This window comes from Anastrepha obliqua, chromosome 3 (genome assembly GCF_027943255.1).
Source record: "Anastrepha obliqua isolate idAnaObli1 chromosome 3, idAnaObli1_1.0, whole genome shotgun sequence".
Taxonomy (NCBI): Eukaryota; Metazoa; Arthropoda; class Insecta; order Diptera; family Tephritidae; genus Anastrepha; species Anastrepha obliqua.
Window position 1 is genome coordinate 101,649,232 of NC_072894.1, and position 18,890 is coordinate 101,668,121.

The 18,890-nt window shown below is 36.9% G+C and overlaps 6 protein-coding genes across 9 annotated transcripts; 3 read left to right on the plus strand and 3 right to left on the minus strand.

The window, feature by feature from the left end:
* Positions 1 to 4,075: 4,075 nt before the first annotated feature.
* On the plus strand, positions 4,076 to 5,721 carry LOC129242356 (POC1 centriolar protein homolog). The gene is made up of 3 exons (XM_054878951.1): positions 4,076 to 4,556; positions 4,631 to 5,161; positions 5,243 to 5,721. Exons 1-3 carry the CDS (start codon positions 4,203 to 4,205, stop codon positions 5,510 to 5,512), a joined length of 1,155 nt encoding a protein of 384 aa, XP_054734926.1. The 5' UTR covers positions 4,076 to 4,202; the 3' UTR covers positions 5,513 to 5,721.
* Positions 5,722 to 5,752: 31 nt separating this feature from the next.
* On the minus strand, positions 5,753 to 8,131 carry LOC129242360 (copper transport protein ATOX1). The gene is made up of 3 exons (XM_054878956.1): positions 7,684 to 8,131; positions 7,536 to 7,611; positions 5,753 to 7,043 (listed from the first exon to the last, which is right to left on the minus strand). Exons 1-3 carry the CDS (start codon positions 7,687 to 7,689, stop codon positions 6,907 to 6,909), a joined length of 219 nt encoding a protein of 72 aa, XP_054734931.1. The 5' UTR covers positions 7,690 to 8,131; the 3' UTR covers positions 5,753 to 6,906.
* Positions 8,132 to 8,933: 802 nt separating this feature from the next.
* Positions 8,934 to 9,728, minus strand: LOC129242359 (ORM1-like protein). The gene is made up of 3 exons (XM_054878955.1): positions 9,434 to 9,728; positions 9,206 to 9,357; positions 8,934 to 9,138 (listed from the first exon to the last, which is right to left on the minus strand). The coding sequence occupies exons 1-3, from the start codon at positions 9,608 to 9,610 to the stop codon at positions 9,003 to 9,005; spliced, it is 465 nt and encodes a 154-aa protein (XP_054734930.1). The 5' UTR covers positions 9,611 to 9,728; the 3' UTR covers positions 8,934 to 9,002.
* Positions 9,729 to 12,139: 2,411 nt separating this feature from the next.
* Positions 12,140 to 14,862, plus strand: LOC129242354 (presenilin homolog). 3 transcript variants are annotated; one of them, XM_054878948.1, is made up of 8 exons: positions 12,140 to 12,550; positions 12,621 to 12,883; positions 12,951 to 13,160; positions 13,213 to 13,433; positions 13,502 to 13,600; positions 13,666 to 13,893; positions 14,283 to 14,447; positions 14,506 to 14,862. In XM_054878948.1, the coding sequence occupies exons 1-8, from the start codon at positions 12,437 to 12,439 to the stop codon at positions 14,772 to 14,774; spliced, it is 1,569 nt and encodes a 522-aa protein (XP_054734923.1). In that variant the 5' UTR covers positions 12,140 to 12,436; the 3' UTR covers positions 14,775 to 14,862. The 3 variants fall into 3 exon arrangements, with proteins under 3 accessions (XP_054734923.1, XP_054734924.1, XP_054734925.1); XM_054878949.1 differs by having other exon boundaries at positions 12,141 to 12,550; positions 13,666 to 13,857; XM_054878950.1 differs by having other exon boundaries at positions 12,141 to 12,550; positions 13,666 to 13,809.
* Positions 14,863 to 15,435: 573 nt separating this feature from the next.
* LOC129242358 (39S ribosomal protein L15, mitochondrial) lies at positions 15,436 to 16,573 on the minus strand. Its single transcript, XM_054878953.1, has 3 exons — positions 16,464 to 16,573; positions 15,940 to 16,386; positions 15,436 to 15,866 (listed from the first exon to the last, which is right to left on the minus strand). The coding sequence occupies exons 1-3, from the start codon at positions 16,566 to 16,568 to the stop codon at positions 15,519 to 15,521; spliced, it is 900 nt and encodes a 299-aa protein (XP_054734928.1). The 5' UTR covers positions 16,569 to 16,573; the 3' UTR covers positions 15,436 to 15,518.
* On the plus strand, positions 15,501 to 18,867 carry LOC129242353 (uncharacterized). 2 transcript variants are annotated; one of them, XM_054878947.1, is made up of 5 exons: positions 15,501 to 15,515; positions 16,892 to 17,034; positions 17,092 to 17,810; positions 17,895 to 18,554; positions 18,623 to 18,867. In XM_054878947.1, exons 2-5 carry the CDS (start codon positions 16,929 to 16,931, stop codon positions 18,839 to 18,841), a joined length of 1,704 nt encoding a protein of 567 aa, XP_054734922.1. In that variant the 5' UTR covers positions 15,501 to 15,515; positions 16,892 to 16,928; the 3' UTR covers positions 18,842 to 18,867. The 2 variants fall into 2 exon arrangements, with proteins under 2 accessions (XP_054734922.1, XP_054734921.1); XM_054878946.1 differs by lacking the exon at positions 15,501 to 15,515 and adding an exon at positions 16,625 to 16,707.
* The last annotated feature ends 23 nt before the right edge of the window (positions 18,868 to 18,890 follow it).

Consider the following 18,890-nt stretch of genomic DNA (forward strand, 5'->3'; position numbering starts at 1 on the left):
CTATTTCCAAAAAATCGATTTTTTTAAAGTCAAACCCTAGACCCCTCCCTTAAGCGATTTTGGCCGAGTTTAACACATTGCCTTGGCAACTTTCAGCAAATAAGATGCTCTTGGGGCCACAGCATTTTTTTTTTAAATCTCATCAGAGACGTCAAAATTGGAATTTAGGGTAGTGCTGGTAATATTTTCTGCTTAGAAACAGGCAGTATGTCACACATATATGTTCGACGTGGCGCCTACCGATTTTTTTTAACTCAGGGCCATGGCGGACATACATACATATATGCACGACAAAAACATGGGCTAAACATCAAAATACATCGTCGTCATACAAGCTCTACTTCGTTTTGCAAAAACAAAACAATTGGGAGTATGTTGTTTTTGCAAACAAACACCAAACAACGTTATATGACGACAATGTATTTTGATGTTTGAATCCGTTATTTTTGCAAACAGAAACAAGTCAAAGCTCAGTAAACAAGAAGACTTGATCGCGTTATATTGGTTGATAATATTTGTGTTACGGAATGTCGAAAAAGAAAATTTTTTTTGAGTTGCGCCGAAGCCACTATAACAGAAATTTCATGGGAAGCCATATATTTTATTATTGCAATAAAATCATATTTATCGTCAATCGTTGCTGTGTAACATGACGAGAGAGAATAATAGTCGTGTCGGACATATGTGTCCGACGTGGCGTAAACCGCATAGTACAGTGTCACACATATGTGTCCGACGTGGCAGTCAATGTGTTAACAAAGCGCGCCAGTCGTTTCTTTCTCGTGCTAATCAACCAAGTGAATCCAAGTCCTCCTCCTGATTTTTCCAACGCAAAGGGGGACCTCCTCTTCTGCTACCAGTTGGTACTGCATCGAATACTTTCAGAGGCGTAGAGTTTGCATGCATGCGGACGACGTGACCTAGCCAACGAAGCCGCTAGAACTTTATTCGCTGCACTATGTCTATGTCGTCGTAAAACTCATACACCTCATTGTTCCATCGCCTACGATACTCGCTGTTGTCAATGTGCAAAGGTCCAAAAATCTTTCTCTCAAACTCTCCAAGGGACATCTCATCGGATATTGTCATCATCCAAGCTTCTACGCCACACGATAGGACGGGCATGATGAGAGCCTTAAAAGTATTAGTTTTGTTCGTCGGCAGAGCACTTGTCTACTTAATCCAAAGTAGCTTTTTCGGCAAGAGAGATTCTCCGTTGCAGCCGACTATTTGTTTAACAACTGGAGGTACTTCGTTTTGTCCTCTTTCAACACCAGACCCATTCGCATTGCTTCTTTATCCAGTTTGGAAAATGCACAATTAACAGCGCGGTTGTTAGGGCCGATGATGCCAATATCGTTGGCATACGTCAGCAATTGTACCTCTTATAGAAAATTGTGCCGGAGCGTTGAAGTTTTGCAGCTCGCACGATCTTTTCCAGCAGCAAGTTAAAGAAGTCACACGACAGCGAGTCACGCTGTCGGAAACCCCATTTGGTATGAAACGGTTCGGAGAGGTCCTTTCCAATTCTGACGGCGCTGCTGGTATAGAACATCGTCGTCTTGCATAGCCGTATTTGTTGTGTTGTGGGGATACCAAATTCAGATATCGCGGCATACTGGCAACTTTTCCTGCTGTCGAACGCAGCTTTGAAATCGACAAAAAAAATGGTGTGTGTCGATTTTCCTTTCATGTGTGTTTTCCAAGACTTTGCGTATTGTAAATATCTGGTCGATTGTAGAATTTTCAAGTACAAAGCCACACTGTTAAGGTCCAATCCGTTGCTTGATAGTGGGCTTCAGCCTTTCACACAATACGCTCGCTAGAACCTTTTACGCGTTATTTAGAAGACTATCCCCGCGATAATTAGGGCAATTTGCAGCATCACCCTTCTTATGGATTGGTCAGATCACACTTAAATTCCAATCGGCAGACGTGCTTTCGTCCGACCATATTTTGCACTGGCAGGTGCATGCCAGTTACCATCTCCTCGTAGCGATCTTTGAATAGAAATAGCATTTTGTGGTTCTTTAGCCACGTTATCGCTATACTCACCTCGTTGTGGGCGGGTAGCGGAACGACAGTCCTGTTGTCAACGATTGGGGTTTCGGGATATTTACTTTCTCAGTGACATGCACATTTGTCGCAGTTAAGTAAGTACGAGAAGTGTTCCCTCCGTGATTAAAGTCGGCTCTGGATGTCAGTCACCAAATTACCATACTTGTTCTCACCCAGGTCTGGACACCCTCTGTATTGAAGTATATACTCACATATATTAGTGTTTCGGAGTTTTGATCGCACTTTCTCGAGTATCTCGATACCAGAGAAATCGAGCTGTTGAGCTGCTACAACCACAACAACACAGCTCCCGAATTCTCGATAAAATCCCGAGTATCGCAAATACCGCGAGCAATTTCGAGTAGTTATCGGCAAATGTGAGCAGTTATTATTGGAGCAAAATTAAGCATTAAGAAATTAACTTAAATTAACTTATTTTCATTTCACATATAACGAGTGTATGATGTAAAACACAACATTAAAAAATATAATTAAAAAAGTAAAAATAAAACAAAGCAAAATTATTTGGGATTTAAAATAAATTGCACTAAAACTTGTCAATTTTTGGTTTTGATGTAATATGCAAACATATTGACCAGAGAACGTTAATAACTCCATTCAGTTTTGAACTTGTTGCATTATCGGAAAAATAATCTAGTTTAAAGCAGAATATAATTAAAAACTTTAAAGAAAAATGTTTATATTGTTTTTGGCATGTTTAAGGCCTTATAAGCTTTATACACTGAATTTGCTTTTGGTGTGGTTTGACTATTCAAGATGACAATCCACAATGTTCAACAAGGTTAGTTATCTGTACTATCAAAAATGAAAATATTAAAAGTTAATTAATTGTTAATTGTTTTATCTTGGACTGGAATCAATTAACTTTGAATACAATTTATTTGTACCACATCTACTTAACGATTTTTGCATCTATACAAATTGGTATGGCTACCGAAATCAAATAGCCATATAAAATTTTCATTCGTACTGTTACGAATTTACTTACCATAAAATTCAAATAAATCTCTTACAATAACTCTCTGAGTTCGATCACTGGATTGTTGAATAAAACACAAAAATTAATGTCAACACACTTGCTTTACTTTATTTCCAACACTTCAATTCTAAATATACACGTTAAAGTTAAGACTGAATCAATCTATCACACTCAATTTTCTTAATGCGCTCACAAGTTTGAATTCCACATGCGCATGCACCTAGATCTGGCAGCTTGTATCTTTTGGCGAATTTTGTTGTAGCAGCAGCTTACTAGTCACTTGTCGTCTTTGTCTAACTCATATAGCGGTAGACCCAAAAAGCGTGCAATGTCCCTCTATCTGCTGTCGCTTTCAAGGCTAATTCATGTTTTTTTTTGTTTTAGCCTCTCGTTCGCTACTGTTGCCAGTCGGTTCGCGAAACTTCGCGATTGTAAAAGTACGTTGACATACGCAGTAATTAGCATAAATCCACGAAATTAATCTACCCGTTCACATATGACAGATTATCTCCAAAATTGACAATCAGCTGTTTTGAAAAGTTGTTCTTCATAGAAATTGGTTTGGTGGAATATTTTGGACTTTTCTGTTTGTTCAAATATTATTAACGATATGAGGAAAGGACTAGGAGAAGGAATAGCTAATTAAATTAAGCAGTTGGCTACTAGTAAAAAACAGTTGGGGGAAATCCGTAAACGACGTTTACTGAGTTTTCAATAAATTATGACACCAATACGCACTCGAAATGCCATATTACATTTCATAATAAGTAATGAGAGTAATGGACACACGTTTTTTTCTGTTAAGTGAATGCATAGTTAATAACAACTAAAAAAAAATTATTTTATGTCTACAAATTATGTCATGAAAAAGTGGATAATCTATTTATATGTGAACGTATTGTAACAATACTTTTCAAAGAGCGTAAATTTAATTCATTTATTTACGTTCTTTGTCATTATCGTTCATTGCTCGCTACATCTTTTGTTATGACAACGAGTAGCTGTTTGAATTTTGAAAATTGGCATTTCTAAAGAAGTTGAATTTGATTTTTGACTTCTTCCTTAATTAATTTCATTTCTGTGAAGAATTGAGAGAAAAATATAAAATATAAATATATATATCACATATGTATAAGGTGTCAATATGTTAAATGAAGAACTATTCGCAGAACCTTGTTTGGAGCGTCATTTTACAGGGCATTGTTCTGGTATTACACAGGTGCGATTCAGTCCATGCGGCCAACGTTTGGCCACTAGTTCTTTGGATATTTCAGTGATATTATGGGACTTAAAGCAAGCTGCACGTTGCATACGTTTTAGCGCACATTCAGGGGCAGTCCACAGCGTAAGCTGGTCCCCAAAATCAAATTTAGTGGCGTCTGCAAGCAAAGATCGCACAGTTAAAATATGGGAGCCAAAGATACGTGGTGTTTCTGGCGAATTTTTAGCACATAGCAAAGCGGTGCGCAGTGTGGATTTTGACCACAGCGGAACTACGGTAATGCGTTTATTAGTAATCAATTTAATGCAACTTCAGTTAATGAAATACATATTCGCAACAAACATGTGTAGCTAATTACAGGGTCCGATGACAAAACGGTGAAGCTATGGAAAGTTGCACAACGTAGATTTTTAACTTCTTTTACTGGACACACTAACTGGGTGCGCGCAGCAAAATTTAGCCCAAATGGCCAATTAATTGCATCGTGTGGTGACGATAAAACGCTAAGAATTTTCGACGTCTCTTCGGGCCAATGTATTCGTATTTTCACAGAAAAAAAGGGCATGATTCGACAGTTGGCATGGCATCCAGACAGCGATTTGGTTGCTGTTGCATTAAGTTGTAATCGTGTGAAAATTTTTAGTATTGGCCAAAGTGAATTGATCCAACTATATCAAGTGCATTCGGCACCAGTAAATGATTTAGCATTTCACCCAAGTGGAAATTTCTTATTGACTGGTGGCGATGATGATACTATACGACTGCTTGATTTACTAGAAGGACGACCAATTTATTCACTTACCGGACATACTGACAAAGTTTGTGCCGTTGCATTCTCTCCAGATGGCAGACATTTCGCTTCTGCGGGTGCAGATAAACAGGTACTTGACGGAAAAAAAATCAACTAACAAATTCTCGATAATATAATTTATATTAATACATCTTTTCTTTATTATCGCCAGTTGCTAGTTTGGAAATCGAATTTGCATACCTTTGATGCAACTAGCTTCCGCAACCAGCTATCTACTCGTAGCTCTCAAAGTACCCAGAATAATCACGATAATTTTACTGCTCCGCATAATTCAGATGCAGACACACCAGTGGCTGTTGGAAACATCAACAATGACAGTATTTTAATTGATCCGCGCCAATCGGTGGCATATGAAATGCGCAATGAAGATTTCCAGGTGCTTGATAGCCAACACCACAAGAACACAGTCACCAACAAGTAACATCACACCGACAACATATGAACGAACATCAACAGCAGCACCTCACTCACTTCTACATATTTCAAACAAAAAACAAACCAATGGAAACGGCAATGATAGTAGCGAATAACATAGAACACCAAGCAAATATTTTTGATTTCCGCTTTTCCCAACACTAACTATCTTAAGTTTTGCTCTTTGTTATCGATCTGACTGCTTGTAGCAAAGCAAAGAAAGCAAAGAAATAATTAAAACAGTTGGTTAGAATACTCGTAACTTCATTTATTATTTATTTATTCATTTCTCGATTTGTTGCTCTGGTCGTTATCGCCATCAATTTATACATTTAACACACACAAGATTTTAAACTTTTGCTTTGTTTGTATACAAATAAAATCTGATTCGTAAAATCAAATTGAAATGTGTTTTATTTATAACCTTAGGTATTAAACACAGAACTGTTTCAGTGTGTTTCCAAGCAAACTTCATGTAATGATGAGGTGAAGCTAGAATCGGATGCGATGCAGACGCAGTTGGCGAAGATCGTGTCTACATTGCAAATACTGGAGCAGCGAATTACTTATATAGAAAACGCAATTTTAGAAAATGTAATGTGAGGTGTGCATTTTGATATATTTTAAAGATCTTACGTTAACACTTTGTAATATATTGAACGCATATTTTATGCAAAAGTTTATATATATTTGTTTGGCATACATATTTCGATAATTTTCTAATTAAGCAATTGAATAAGCGGCAGTTAAAAAAACATACCTCGAAACTAGTTTTCCGATAACACTTTAAAATTAAAAATATCTAGCCGATATGGCAATTAATCTCTTATGGGTTTCTCGAATCATCTAAGTTCTTACTAATTTTAAATAGAGAAGTTTAAATAGACTTTTGTTATAAACAATTTGTTAACATTATTTTTCAAAATTGACAGTAAATATATTTATTTCATATAGATTTTCCTGTAAATCGACTTTATCCTTTGTAATTATCTTACTTTCATTTTAAATACATTCTCATGTGCAATTTTAATTTTTTTTTTTTTGTTTTTGTATATTGAAAATTTGTAATTTATATTAAATGTAACTAGAAATCGTTAATTAAATACGAGCTTCTTTAACGAGAGCGGCTTTTAAAATGTCCTACATGTATTTGGTTTTACTTTGTTCTTTCTATAATTTCAAAAGTTGTATTTTATTTTTAATTACAATTTAATTTACATATTTAGCTATTCGTCCTGAAATTTTATTCCGTAATAACACTGTGGATCGTTTAAAATTTTTCATAAAATAATTGGCCACTGACCGCTGACGTTTATTGCGTCTGCCACAATCATTGCATATTTGCCATTAAACTTCCAGTTTTAATTTGGCAATTTTGCGAAACTTACAAAAAAGTTCATTTCATTCTTTTACTCCGACATATTGTGTCGATTTGCCAGTCTTCTTGATGGTTTCCAGTAACTCATCGGACGTCAGATTCGATGTCACCAGCACCGTTTTTGAGTCGAGATCAATGCTAATTTTCTCCACTTTTTCCGCTATGTAAAAAAGAGAACAGAAACTGAATATACTTGTGTGGCATGATTTATGACCTCATTATATATATTATTTATATATTATATTATTTTTTTTTTTTGCTGTCGAAATTCCTGACTAGACAATAGCACAACGCTGATAAGAAAGTGTTTGTTACTAGCCCGATAATACTACGTAGACGCAGGTATATACAAATATACATAGGTGGATATGCAAACGTGTTTGTATTGTTTGCAAATCAATTGACACGCGCATACGTATTATATATGTACATATATACTTATAATCCCAATTAATGAATTTATACCGTCATAAAATGGAAGCCCTGCTTTGCAAGCAAAATAACACTTTGGCTAACGAACATAGTGATAGAGAATCTTAAATCAGATACCGGCTCTGCACTTTAAAAAGAAAACAAAAAACATTGAATAATGAGACTTATTAAATATAGAGGTTGTTGCCATCATCGCATTCCACCCCCAAATCCCACTTACCGCCCAATTTGTTTAAAACGCGCTCAACGGTGTTCGCACATCCTGAACACGTCATTTCCACTCTAAATTCGTGTACCTAAAACGAAATCATTTACATATTTATAAATTAAATTAATATCAATATTTTAGTAATAAAAGTTCCGCTTACTGGCATGTTGCTACTCCGTGCACTATGAGATGATGACGATGAGGTTTGCAAGTATAACTGCGGCAAATTCAACAGTTTGGATATTTTTTCACTGCGTTGCAGGCACAACACAAATAAAAAATAATTGATTATTCTCCACTAGACGTGAATGTAGATTTTAGCACTGGAACTAGCACAAGTTACTAACTCAGAGTCGAAATGTTCTTTTAACAATTCAACTACCAGCAACAACTGAACACAATAAATTTGTGTATGGAGCCGATAAAGCAGCAAAGTTAGCAAATATGGACAAAAAGTCAGCTATTTAACGTTGGCGTTGGCAATCGACTTTTCAATGTTGGCACACGATTGAGAGAATGTTGCTTGTGAATGGGCGTTTGTTGTTTGTCGTTTCTAAGCCCCTCAAACTACCCTTATGCAGGCCACACACAGGCTACAACTCGTTGAACAGATCGACGATACAACAGATAGAAAACTGACAAATTGTAATAGGTTGCGTGTGTGTGGCGAACTTGACGACTTTTGTCATTTCTTTTGAGATGACAGCAGACAAATGGAAACATTAAGCAATGCAGAGCAAAATGTATTTAAGAAGCAAATGAATATTAAACATGACGTCTCCTTACCGCGTTCCGTGTTTGCTCTGCAGTCACCGTCTGTCAAACGAATGTCAGAGAACGTAAATTCATATGAATTTACGTTCTCTGCGAATGTTATGAACTCTTGGCAGTTTGTAACCTGCGTTCTTGGCGTGCACAGGGTGACTCATATGATAAAAAATGCAGTGTTAAAACACTTTCGAGGTCATTATTAATAATTGTATTTGGAGATTATATACGTAAATACGATTAATTTTAAAAATATTCAAGCCTAAAATCTGTTGAATAACATCAAATTCCCGAAAAACTATATTTTCCTATAATGAAAAATAATATAACATATGCACGAACAAAATACTCTTAACTCTTATACCTTTACCGCTGTTTCGCTCTACAATTTTTTATTTTCACCTATATTTGCATGTAAATTATTAAATTTGTGCTATTAGTATATTTTTAATATATGTACATATTTTTATATCAACTTCATGTATGTATATATTTTTATAGTACCAATCCATTTCACGCCGTTCACTTGCCGTCGTAAAATTTGTGCAGTTCGTAGAATGTATATTTTTAAAACAAATGCGTATAAGATATCTTTTAATTACTAATTTTAAATCAATCTACCAATCATATTCAATCAGTCTATAAATTTCATACAAACAATATTATTCATTATCTCGAACTCAGAAATCTAACCTAACTGTTATTGACATATTAGTATTTGTTTATGTTAAAGAGACGTACACCGTGGAACTGCGGTAATTTTGGTAAGGTAACCAGCACAAGCGAAATAAAGTTGGCAATAAAATGATCGGGATCATTCCTTGTATAGATGCAGGTGAGCAGGAATCTACCAAAAATGTAATAGGCAAAGTTGAATTAAATATTAACATAATTTACATACTCAAGGCACTTACAATAAAATTGGAACAGCCGTGAGGAACTTTCGCGTTGTTGTAAATTGTTCACCATTGTCGATTTGCTCCCAATGCGTTAAGCGACGTGCGCAGTCATTTTCAATACTTAACCAGGGTGCACCCTTGATTATGTGCAAAAAATACAAATGAGCCTGAAATGCCAACAAATTAGAAAGAAAAAGAAAAACAAATTTTTATTATTGCTAAAATATTTGGGTAAACACTTACGGCGTTATGTAGCAAGTTTGTGAGAGTCCACGCAATTGGAATGCTTATAAATGGAACTGATAACAGAATCAAATGCACTGCCAACACACCCAAGCCATACGCTAACCACATCCCACGCGCACTCAACCAAGTAGCGTTAGGATTTGGCTCACCGTGGCCTCCAGCAATTGCCGTCATGTTTACTGATTGATTAACTTTTAAGAATAAAAACAAATAAATATATTCTTCAATTGTATTCTAGAAGAGAAAAATTTGTTTTCGATTGCGTTGTTTTACAATTTGACGAATATGTAATCAAGATAACAGCTGATCGTAGGGGTTGCACAAAGCAGCAAAATGAGTTGGGGCTATGTCTTGAATTCAGCATTAATAAATAAAGTTTCAAAAATAACTATTACTTCAGTCAAAATAATAAAAAGAGAGAAATCTCAGTTGAATTAAATGTTAAAAGAGCCTTGGCGAGTCATCATGAATCTTTGCTTCCATGTAACTCATAGCTGCCGGGGACATAAACCGGATACCATATTCAAGAAATAAATGACATACAACTATCTATCAGCGTATAATAAAAAACTGCATTTCAACTATATCTGTGTTTTTATTGGCTGGAGTTTAGAACAGTGCCGATCTTGGAATTTCTGGCAAACTATAATGTTTTTTTTAATGAAACTTGGTGGAGATGTTAGTGAGGTGTTAAGTAACACTCTTTATAACTTTAAATTAATCGGGAAATAATAATTTTTTAATTATTTACATTCAAAATGCCCTTGGGAACATCAGTATAATTTGCCACATTACACTCTATATTTTTTAACATTTCACTATAAATCACCAAATATACACTCACACGCGTGTTTGTACCGATTTTTATGCTAATATTCTAATTATATCTATTAAAATTAAATGCAAATTCATTTCCCTATGCAATCACATTCCAATTTTAAGCGCGAACAAGAAGAAGTTGGAATTACAACAGTATGGTGTTGCCGGATGCCTACAAATGAAAACAAAAATTAAGTACTTGAGTTTAGTGTTAATGATGGGAATGGGGGTTATTGTGCCTGCTTACTACATACACGCATATGACGTTTTAATTTTGGGTTCAATGGTTTTAATACGGAAAGGAGTTTTACGCAAAAATACTGTGCATTGCGTAGCCGGAGTTGGACTGATGAGGGTTATTTTTTTGAAGTGCGGCCGAAGGCCGCCCACGCGAAAAGGAGTTTAACGCAAAAATACTGTGGATTGCGTAGCCGGAGTTGGACTGATGAGGGTAATTTTTTTGAAGTGCGGCCGAAGGCCGCCCACGCGAAAAGGAGTTCTACGCAAAAATACTGTGGATTGCGTAGCCGGAGTTGGACTGATGAGGGTTATTTTTTTGAAGCGCGGCCGAAGGCCGCCCATGCGAAAAGGAGTTCTACGCAAAAATACTGTGGATTGCGTAGCCGGAGTTGGACTGATGAGGGTTATTTTTTTGAAGTGCGGCCGAAGGCCGCCCACGCGAAAAGGAGTTCTACGCAAAAATACTGTGGATTGCGTAGCCGGAGTTGGACTGATGAGGGTTATTTTTTTGAAGTGCGGCCGAAGGCCGCCCACGCGAAAAGGAGTTTAACGCAAAAATACTGTGGATTGCGTAGCCGGAGTTGGACTGATGAGGGTAATTTTTTTGAAGTGCGGCCGAAGGCCGCCCACGCGAAAAGGAGTTCTACGCAAAAATACTGTGGATTGCGTAGCCGGAGTTGGACTGATGAGGGTTATTTTTTTGAAGCGCGGCCGAAGGCCGCCCATGCGAAAAGGAGTTCTACGCAAAAATACTGTGGATTGCGTAGCCGGAGTTGGACTGATGAGGGTTATTTTTTTGAAGTGCGGCCGAAGGCCGCCCACGCGAAAAGGAGTTCTACGCAAAAATACTGTGGATTGCGTAGCCGGAGTTGGACTGATGAGGGTTATTTTTTTGAAGCGCGGCCGAAGGCCGCCCACGCGAAAAGGAGTTCTACGCAAAAATACTGTGGATTGCGTAGCCGGAGTTGGACTGATGAGGGTTATTTTTTTGAAGCGCGGCCGAAGGCCGCCCATGCGAAAAGGAGTTCTACGCAAAAATACTGTGGATTGCGTAGCCGGAGTTGGACTGATGAGGGTTATTTTTATGAAGCGCGGCCGAAGGCCGCCTACGCGATAAAGAGTTCCACGCAAAAATACTGTGTTAATTAATTTAATTTAATTTTAATTACCTTATTATTTTTTGTGATACGCTTAATATCATTGTTTTTAAGTTTAAATGAGTTGTATGTTTTTATTTTCAAATTCATTTCTCAAGTTTAAATTACAGCAAAAAATACCGCAGTTTTACAATGAACCTTCCACTGAACATCCCTGCGTGCGAACTTCGTTTTCATTTCAGGTGTATGGCAACACCAACTTTTCGCTAAATTATAGAACTTTAACATTAAATTACTTAAAAACTATAAGCCTCCGGCAGGTTCTGTTTTCAGTTTTAAGATGGGGATACACCCCTCTATCACCCCCTTGTTACCGTTTTTTCCAAAGCGATCGGCACTATACTAAATTCTAGCCTTTTTATTTTTTATTAACATATTAACTTCGCAAGCTCTTAAAAAATACCCCATATTAAAAAAAAATATTTTTCATTCAGCCAAAAAAATACATACCTGTGCTACAGCTGCTGCATTTTCTTGTATTAATTTTCTGCATTTTCTTTATCCTTCACTGACTCACAATCTAGATAAGTGCATTCTTGGTCCTTTACATCAGTATGTTATTTTAGATACATTTAAATAAGTAAAATATGGTATACATTTCATTATAATCGATTTGACAAAATCGAGTTTAGGAGAAATCTCTGTTCGGAATTGCTTACGCAGCGGGGCATCAACCCACTTGTTCATTGCAAGTGGCATCCAATTATAGGTATATAAAGTGCAACTATAGTTATACACAACGGCGTCAGAGGGTGAAGGAATCTTCAGTGAACACACGCCACTAATGGACGGACACGTTGGCGCAAGTAGCAGTACGCGATTGAGTGCCAGTGGCGGTGTGGAGCATCGGAAGCGCCAACAACATAACAACTATGGCTCAAATGAACAAGTGGATGGGGTAAGAAATGGTAGAACAAGTAATAAAGACAATTCCTAATCAAGTCTGTGTAATTTTTCTATATTTGAAGGCTATATTAGATGTACCTAATGTAATAGTACGTTCCGCAAGATCGAGATCCGGACCAGCAGATTTACAAACTAGTGGAGGTGGATCCGGAGGTAGCGCAAACAATGCGCCCCATCATCCCACTGCCGAAGAGGCAGAAGAAGAGGGCTTGAAATACGGCGCTCAGCATGTTATTAAATTATTTGTGCCCGTCTCGCTTTGCATGCTAGTTGTGGTGGCCACTATAAATGCCGTGAGCTTCTACTCTACCACAGATGTCTATCTGTAATAATCAAACCACAAAAAATTTATTTCCTTGTATGTGTGTGTAAGAATGTGTATTTTTTTGTAGTTTGTATACGCCGTTCCACGAGCTATCTCCTGATCCGGGGGTCAAATTTTGGAATGCTTTAGCCAACTCTATGATTCTTATGGTTGTTGTTGTAGTAATGACTATTTTGTTGATTGTTCTATACAAAAAACGATGCTACAAAATAATACATGGCTGGTTGATACTCTCGTCGTTCATGCTACTCTTCATTTTTAGTTATCTATATCTAGAGTAAGTTCATTCAAAGTAATATTTATGTTTATTAAATATTTTTCCTTTGTAGAGAGTTACTACGAGCGTATAATATTCCCATGGATTATCCCACAACGATATTGATACTTTGGAATTTCGGAGTCGCTGGAATGATGGCCATACATTGGCAAGGTCCATTGCGTTTACAGCAAGGCTACTTAATTTTTGTTGCTGCCTTGATGGCACTGGTATTTATTAAATATTTGCCTGAATGGACTGCATGGGCAGTTTTAGCTGCCATATCTGTGTGGGGTGAGTATAAGAACATAAACATTAGAAGTAAGATAATACGAAATACAAAATAACTTGATTTTTTTCAGACTTAATTGCTGTTCTTTCCCCGAGAGGGCCTTTGCGTATTCTGGTAGAGACAGCTCAGGAACGCAATGAACAAATATTTCCCGCTTTGATTTACTCATGTAAGTTGTTGTCGCGGCAGTGCAAATATAAGCAAATAAAAATGAAATTGTAATATTTTTATTAGCCACTGTTTTGTACACCGTCATGGGTGTTTCGCATCCTGATGCTGCAAGCGGTGACAAAAGTGTGGAGAGCGTCGAGAATGGCATTCAACATGCAGTCAGTGAGGAGCATGCTTCTTCCTCCGCCGGCCCGGCACGTCGCACAGGTAATACCAATAACATGGTGAATGACGATGCCGCCCAGGCCGCCGAAGGTATGCCACTTGTCACATTTAAAATCCGCGGAAATGGTATTTATTGCAATAATTTTTTCCCCATTTTATTCATTACGCTTTTTGGAAAGTATTTTGCTTGTTTATGGTGGCTTGTGGGCTTTCGATTATCTCATGGATATTTATTCCTACATACATATTATTTTTCGAAATTATTTATAGGTTGTATGGCATTACGAAAATTCGATATTATATCTTAGTTTATAATTTTGAACCTTCTACGATATATTAATTATTATACGTTTTTTTATATCATAATTTTTATTTTCGACCTTTATTTACTTAAATTCTATATTCTTTTTAATGAATGAGTTTCCTAGTTGTCTATAACTGTAGCGCGAATTTTTTTTTAAATTTCATTCTATGCTACAAAATTCACCTAAAAAGTGTTTTTAACTTTATTTTAGAAGCCGGCTTCACTCAAGAATGGACAGATGGTCGTAGTGAACGTATTTCACATCGCCAAATTGAAGTACAGGCTAGCAATGGTCAAAATGCCAATCGGTCAACTGAGTATCGCACAACCACTACTTCCGTGAACACCTCCATATCCCCACTCGAGGCGCAAGAACGTACGTACGCTAATTTTTTAATGCAAGATTTACGCATTTTAAACAAAACTATTTTTAGGCGGCATCAAACTCGGTCTCGGTGATTTTATTTTTTACTCTGTATTGGTTGGTAAAGCATCTAGCTATGGCGATTGGATCACTACTATTGCATGCTTTGTGGCCATATTAATTGGACTTTGTTTAACACTTTTGTTGTTGGCCATTTGGCGCAAAGCTTTACCAGCCTTACCTATCTCAATTACATTTGGTTTGATATTTTGTTTTGCCACCAGTGCTGTGGTGAAGCCGTTCATGGAGAGTTTGTCCGCGAAACAGGTGTTTATATGAAGACAATTTCCATAACTTTACCTTAAAATATTCCAACTATTATACTGTATTATAGAGTAGATAAAGCATAGCTGAAAAAAATTATGAATATCTCTTTGAATTATTACTTTAGCAATTTGCGGCATTTGGTGTGAATAGCAGAGGTTTACATGCACATTTTTTTACCATTACCCAAAATCTATATACGGTTGTATGTCGGTTATAAAGCAGGTTTGTTGGTTTCCAGTTTATGTTCAAAATGTTTAGATATACATTAATTATTAAAGATAAAGAAGGCTTTAGAACTTTTTTTCTGTTAGAAAATACTTTACATCTATTATAGGTGGGTTTTTATACCATGGCGAAGGAGTATATGTCATGCGAGTTTTTTAAACTTCATTGTATCGTCCCCTTAGTATAACAATAGCCTATATACTCATAAGCTATTATTTTTTTATTGAATTTTTGGATTCTCCATCGTCGATTTTATATGTGGTCAAAATTTTGTCAAATTCTAGTTCCACAAAGTGGGTCAAAACGTCAGTCAAAAAATAATAAATATTTACAGACATAACGAGATTTGAGTGAGAGCTACTTTCGACAAAAAGTTTGAAATTCATTTTCTCAAAACATCAAAAAATTTATAGGCTATTTTAATACTAAGGGGACGGTATATAATCAATTTATTTTATGCAACGAAATTGATTTTTTATTGTGAGGAAAACTATTTGTACACATCAACAATTGTTTCAACATATTTGGGTACTACTTTTTTGATTCAGCATTTTTGGTTTGCTCATCGGGAAAGCCTTTTGACTTTACAATAATTTTATCTTTTAGACCTATCACCCAACCAGGCTCTAGTCCATAGAATATTTGTTGTGGATCTTTTTGGCTTATCAACATGTCATAGTCGGCGTCATCTTCAATGCGGGGCAGTTCATAACCATACTTTTGTGCCAATACTAATCGGTCTTTACTTATCTCTTCCGGATCAGCGAGATAGCCTCGATTTTTAGCTGATATATAGTATTCAATTGCATCCTTTGGCGGCAACTGACGCTTTGGGATGGGCACTCCCTTCTCAAACCATTTTTGTGGATTCGTCATAGCCTTTTATCAAGAGAGAGATACACACATCCAATTAGAATGAAATTTTCTTGTACGCTTTTAAACAGTGTCTCACCTGCAAGCTTCTGGGGTCATAATAAGCTGTGCGGATGACTCCACCATTCCGCTCGATTGCTGCTATCACCGACTCTTTGGCATGCTGCACTTCAATACAGATTTTTGCTTTGAAACGATCTATGCCTTCATCGGTCAATTGAAAACCATATTCCATGCTGGCGGGCTGCAGTTGCAAAAGCCCTGTGTTGCACAATGTTGTCAGGTCGATGGGCTGATTGCCATCGATACGATTTGTGTCCAACAACACTTGCAGTTGTAATAGGGATATTGGCGGGTATTGACGGCGCATGTGGTGGCCTTTGTAGTACGGCTCGTAGGGGAAGCGCAAATAGAAGGGATTGTTGCCTGTTTCGTAACCTAGACGCATGTAATTTTGACGTTGCCCCGAACCTTTGTTGCCGGCGCCGTGTTTGTCACCCCCGTGTTGAGCGCGTCCACGTTTGGGCTATAGTAATTTTTGTTAAAAAAAAAAAAAATAATTACAACATTTAGTTCCATTTATTCAAAAAATTAAATACATACGCTTTTTTTAGAGTTTGGATTGGGACGAATATTGCTAAGTTGTACACGCGGCAAAGTACGCAACATTTTCAATGCAATGTCGGCTGTTTCGCGTAGATGTGCCATTTTTCCTATTGGATTGCTTAAAATATTATTTCAAAACTGTGTTTTTGTGGATTTAAATGTTTTTAAAGGAGCTCAAAATATTCCTAATTCGCAAGCCGTACATTACTTGCGGCGAATATCGAAACCAGCTGAGTGACAGGTTCGTTTGACACTATTGGCAGCCCAGTTGTAAATACTAAAGTGTGGCCAAGTTTTTAATGTTTTGTTAATTTTTCATCGTGACATTTCAAATGAAAATAAATAAACATTTCACTTCGTGCTTTTCGGCAAAATAAATAATATACAGAATTGCATTTAATATAGTAAATATATCATAATTTTAGTTTCATCTTATTCTGCATTCCTCAAAAATCATACACAATGCCTCCAGCTAAATCAGATTTTGATTTAACTGATAAGGTCTGGGTTGATTCATATGTGAAAAAATGTGATTTCCTCATGAAAGAATTCACAAGTTACGTTTATGGTAAGGAAATTTACGATTTTTCCGATATAGAATTAATCAATTCCACTACCTTTAAAGCTTTACAAGATAGATATGAAAAATTGGACAGAGACTGCAAGCGCCTACAAATGGAATTAAAAAACAAATCGAAGGAGAAAAACGAACCACAAGAGATCTGTGACACCCGCAAAGAGTCGATCAGGGATTCGGAATTAAAAACTTCTATAGGGTCTGAGGCAGATCGCACATGTTTTAGTGATTGTTCACCAGCATTTTTGAATATGGCAATGGATAGCGAGCAATTACAAATGGACGCAACTTGCGTTTTGAGCCCAGCACAACATCGTCAAGAATTAGTCTCGGCAACAGAGCAACTAAGTAGTCCGAGTCGTTTATCTTTAGCAGACAATATTTTTCAGCATAACACCTCACCGACTTGCAAGCAAAAAGCCCGTAACGAAAATATAAGTGCTCTGGGGTTTTTAAAAGCTCGTGGACGTATAGGCAAAGTTTTAGATAGTCATAAACTGCGGGAGCGTAACTGCGCAGCTGGGGAAGAGGATCATGAGAGCGGCATGCGGAAGAATAGAGGGAAGTTGCATGCACGAAGTTCGGATTGGTTAGGAAAGTACACTAAAAACGAAGACAGGGGAGCTGCCTTAAAACGAGCCACTACAGGGATAGACGATATACAGCGCAAACGTTGTCTTTTAACCCTGAACAAAGGGAGCGAACGAAAATTGAAACAAGCACGGCTAACGCAAATTGTGGATATGAAATCAAAAAAAGTTCAAAACGTAAGCTATTGAAATAATAATCAGTAAATACAAATAGATGCAAATTTGTATAATGCCATTAATCTTTAAATTTTTTCTCACTAGGTGAAAGAAAGCCTTTCCACTACACCTGAATATACGGTAAATGCGCAGATGTTGCCACTTTCACCTACAACACCCGTTGTTTTGAATGTCAAAAAAAAGTTAGATTTTCCATCGTTTACAAGCGATACCGGTGATATATTCCACTTCAGCAGTGACGATGATGACGAACCGTGTACTAAGTCAGTAAACGCTAATACCGTTGTAAAACAAAATGAGCGCAAATGCGTTGATGGAAAGTTCTTGCAACCACTGCGGGCTGCAACAGAAAGTTCAGAAAGTGTTTTGGCTATAACACCAACACCACCACCAATCATTTGTTTATACGAATCAGATGATAACGCACAGGGGTCAGAAAATAATATTCGCTGCGAAAATAATACAACGAATTTAACAACTAACAATGTAAAAAGAGCAAATATAAAAGTCAAACAGGAAAAGTTGACTTCGGAAAAGTTACCAACTGAATTGGCTGCAGCCATGTTAGCTGAATGGACAGAAGAACTAGAAAACAATGAGCGGGATGTAAAGTTGGAAACGGCGTCAATGAAAAGAGCACGTAAAACACTAACATCAGACTTAAAGCCACGTCAGGCACAACTACTTGTGGAGAAAATTTCAATCAAAGAATGCTTTAATATAGATTGTGATGAGTGCCAAAAAGTAAATAATGTTTTTTTTTTTTTAATTTTCAATTCCATAACGCACCTTTTCTTGCTGTATTTCTTTAGTATATCAACTTTATGGGCAGCAATATGAGCTTGGCCGAAATCGAGTCACATCTGCGTCGGTGTACGCGCCATCGCACTTCGAATGACTGCATACCGGTGACGCCACCAGATTATTGGAATCCACTAATGCCATCGTTTTCGGAAAATGATCCACGCAACAAAACACTACTAGTGGATCCTTGTCTACAGCAAAAACGTAGTGTCAATAATAAATTTTGAAATAAAATAATTCCATTCGGTGATTTCCTCTTATTCTTTATTATTACAA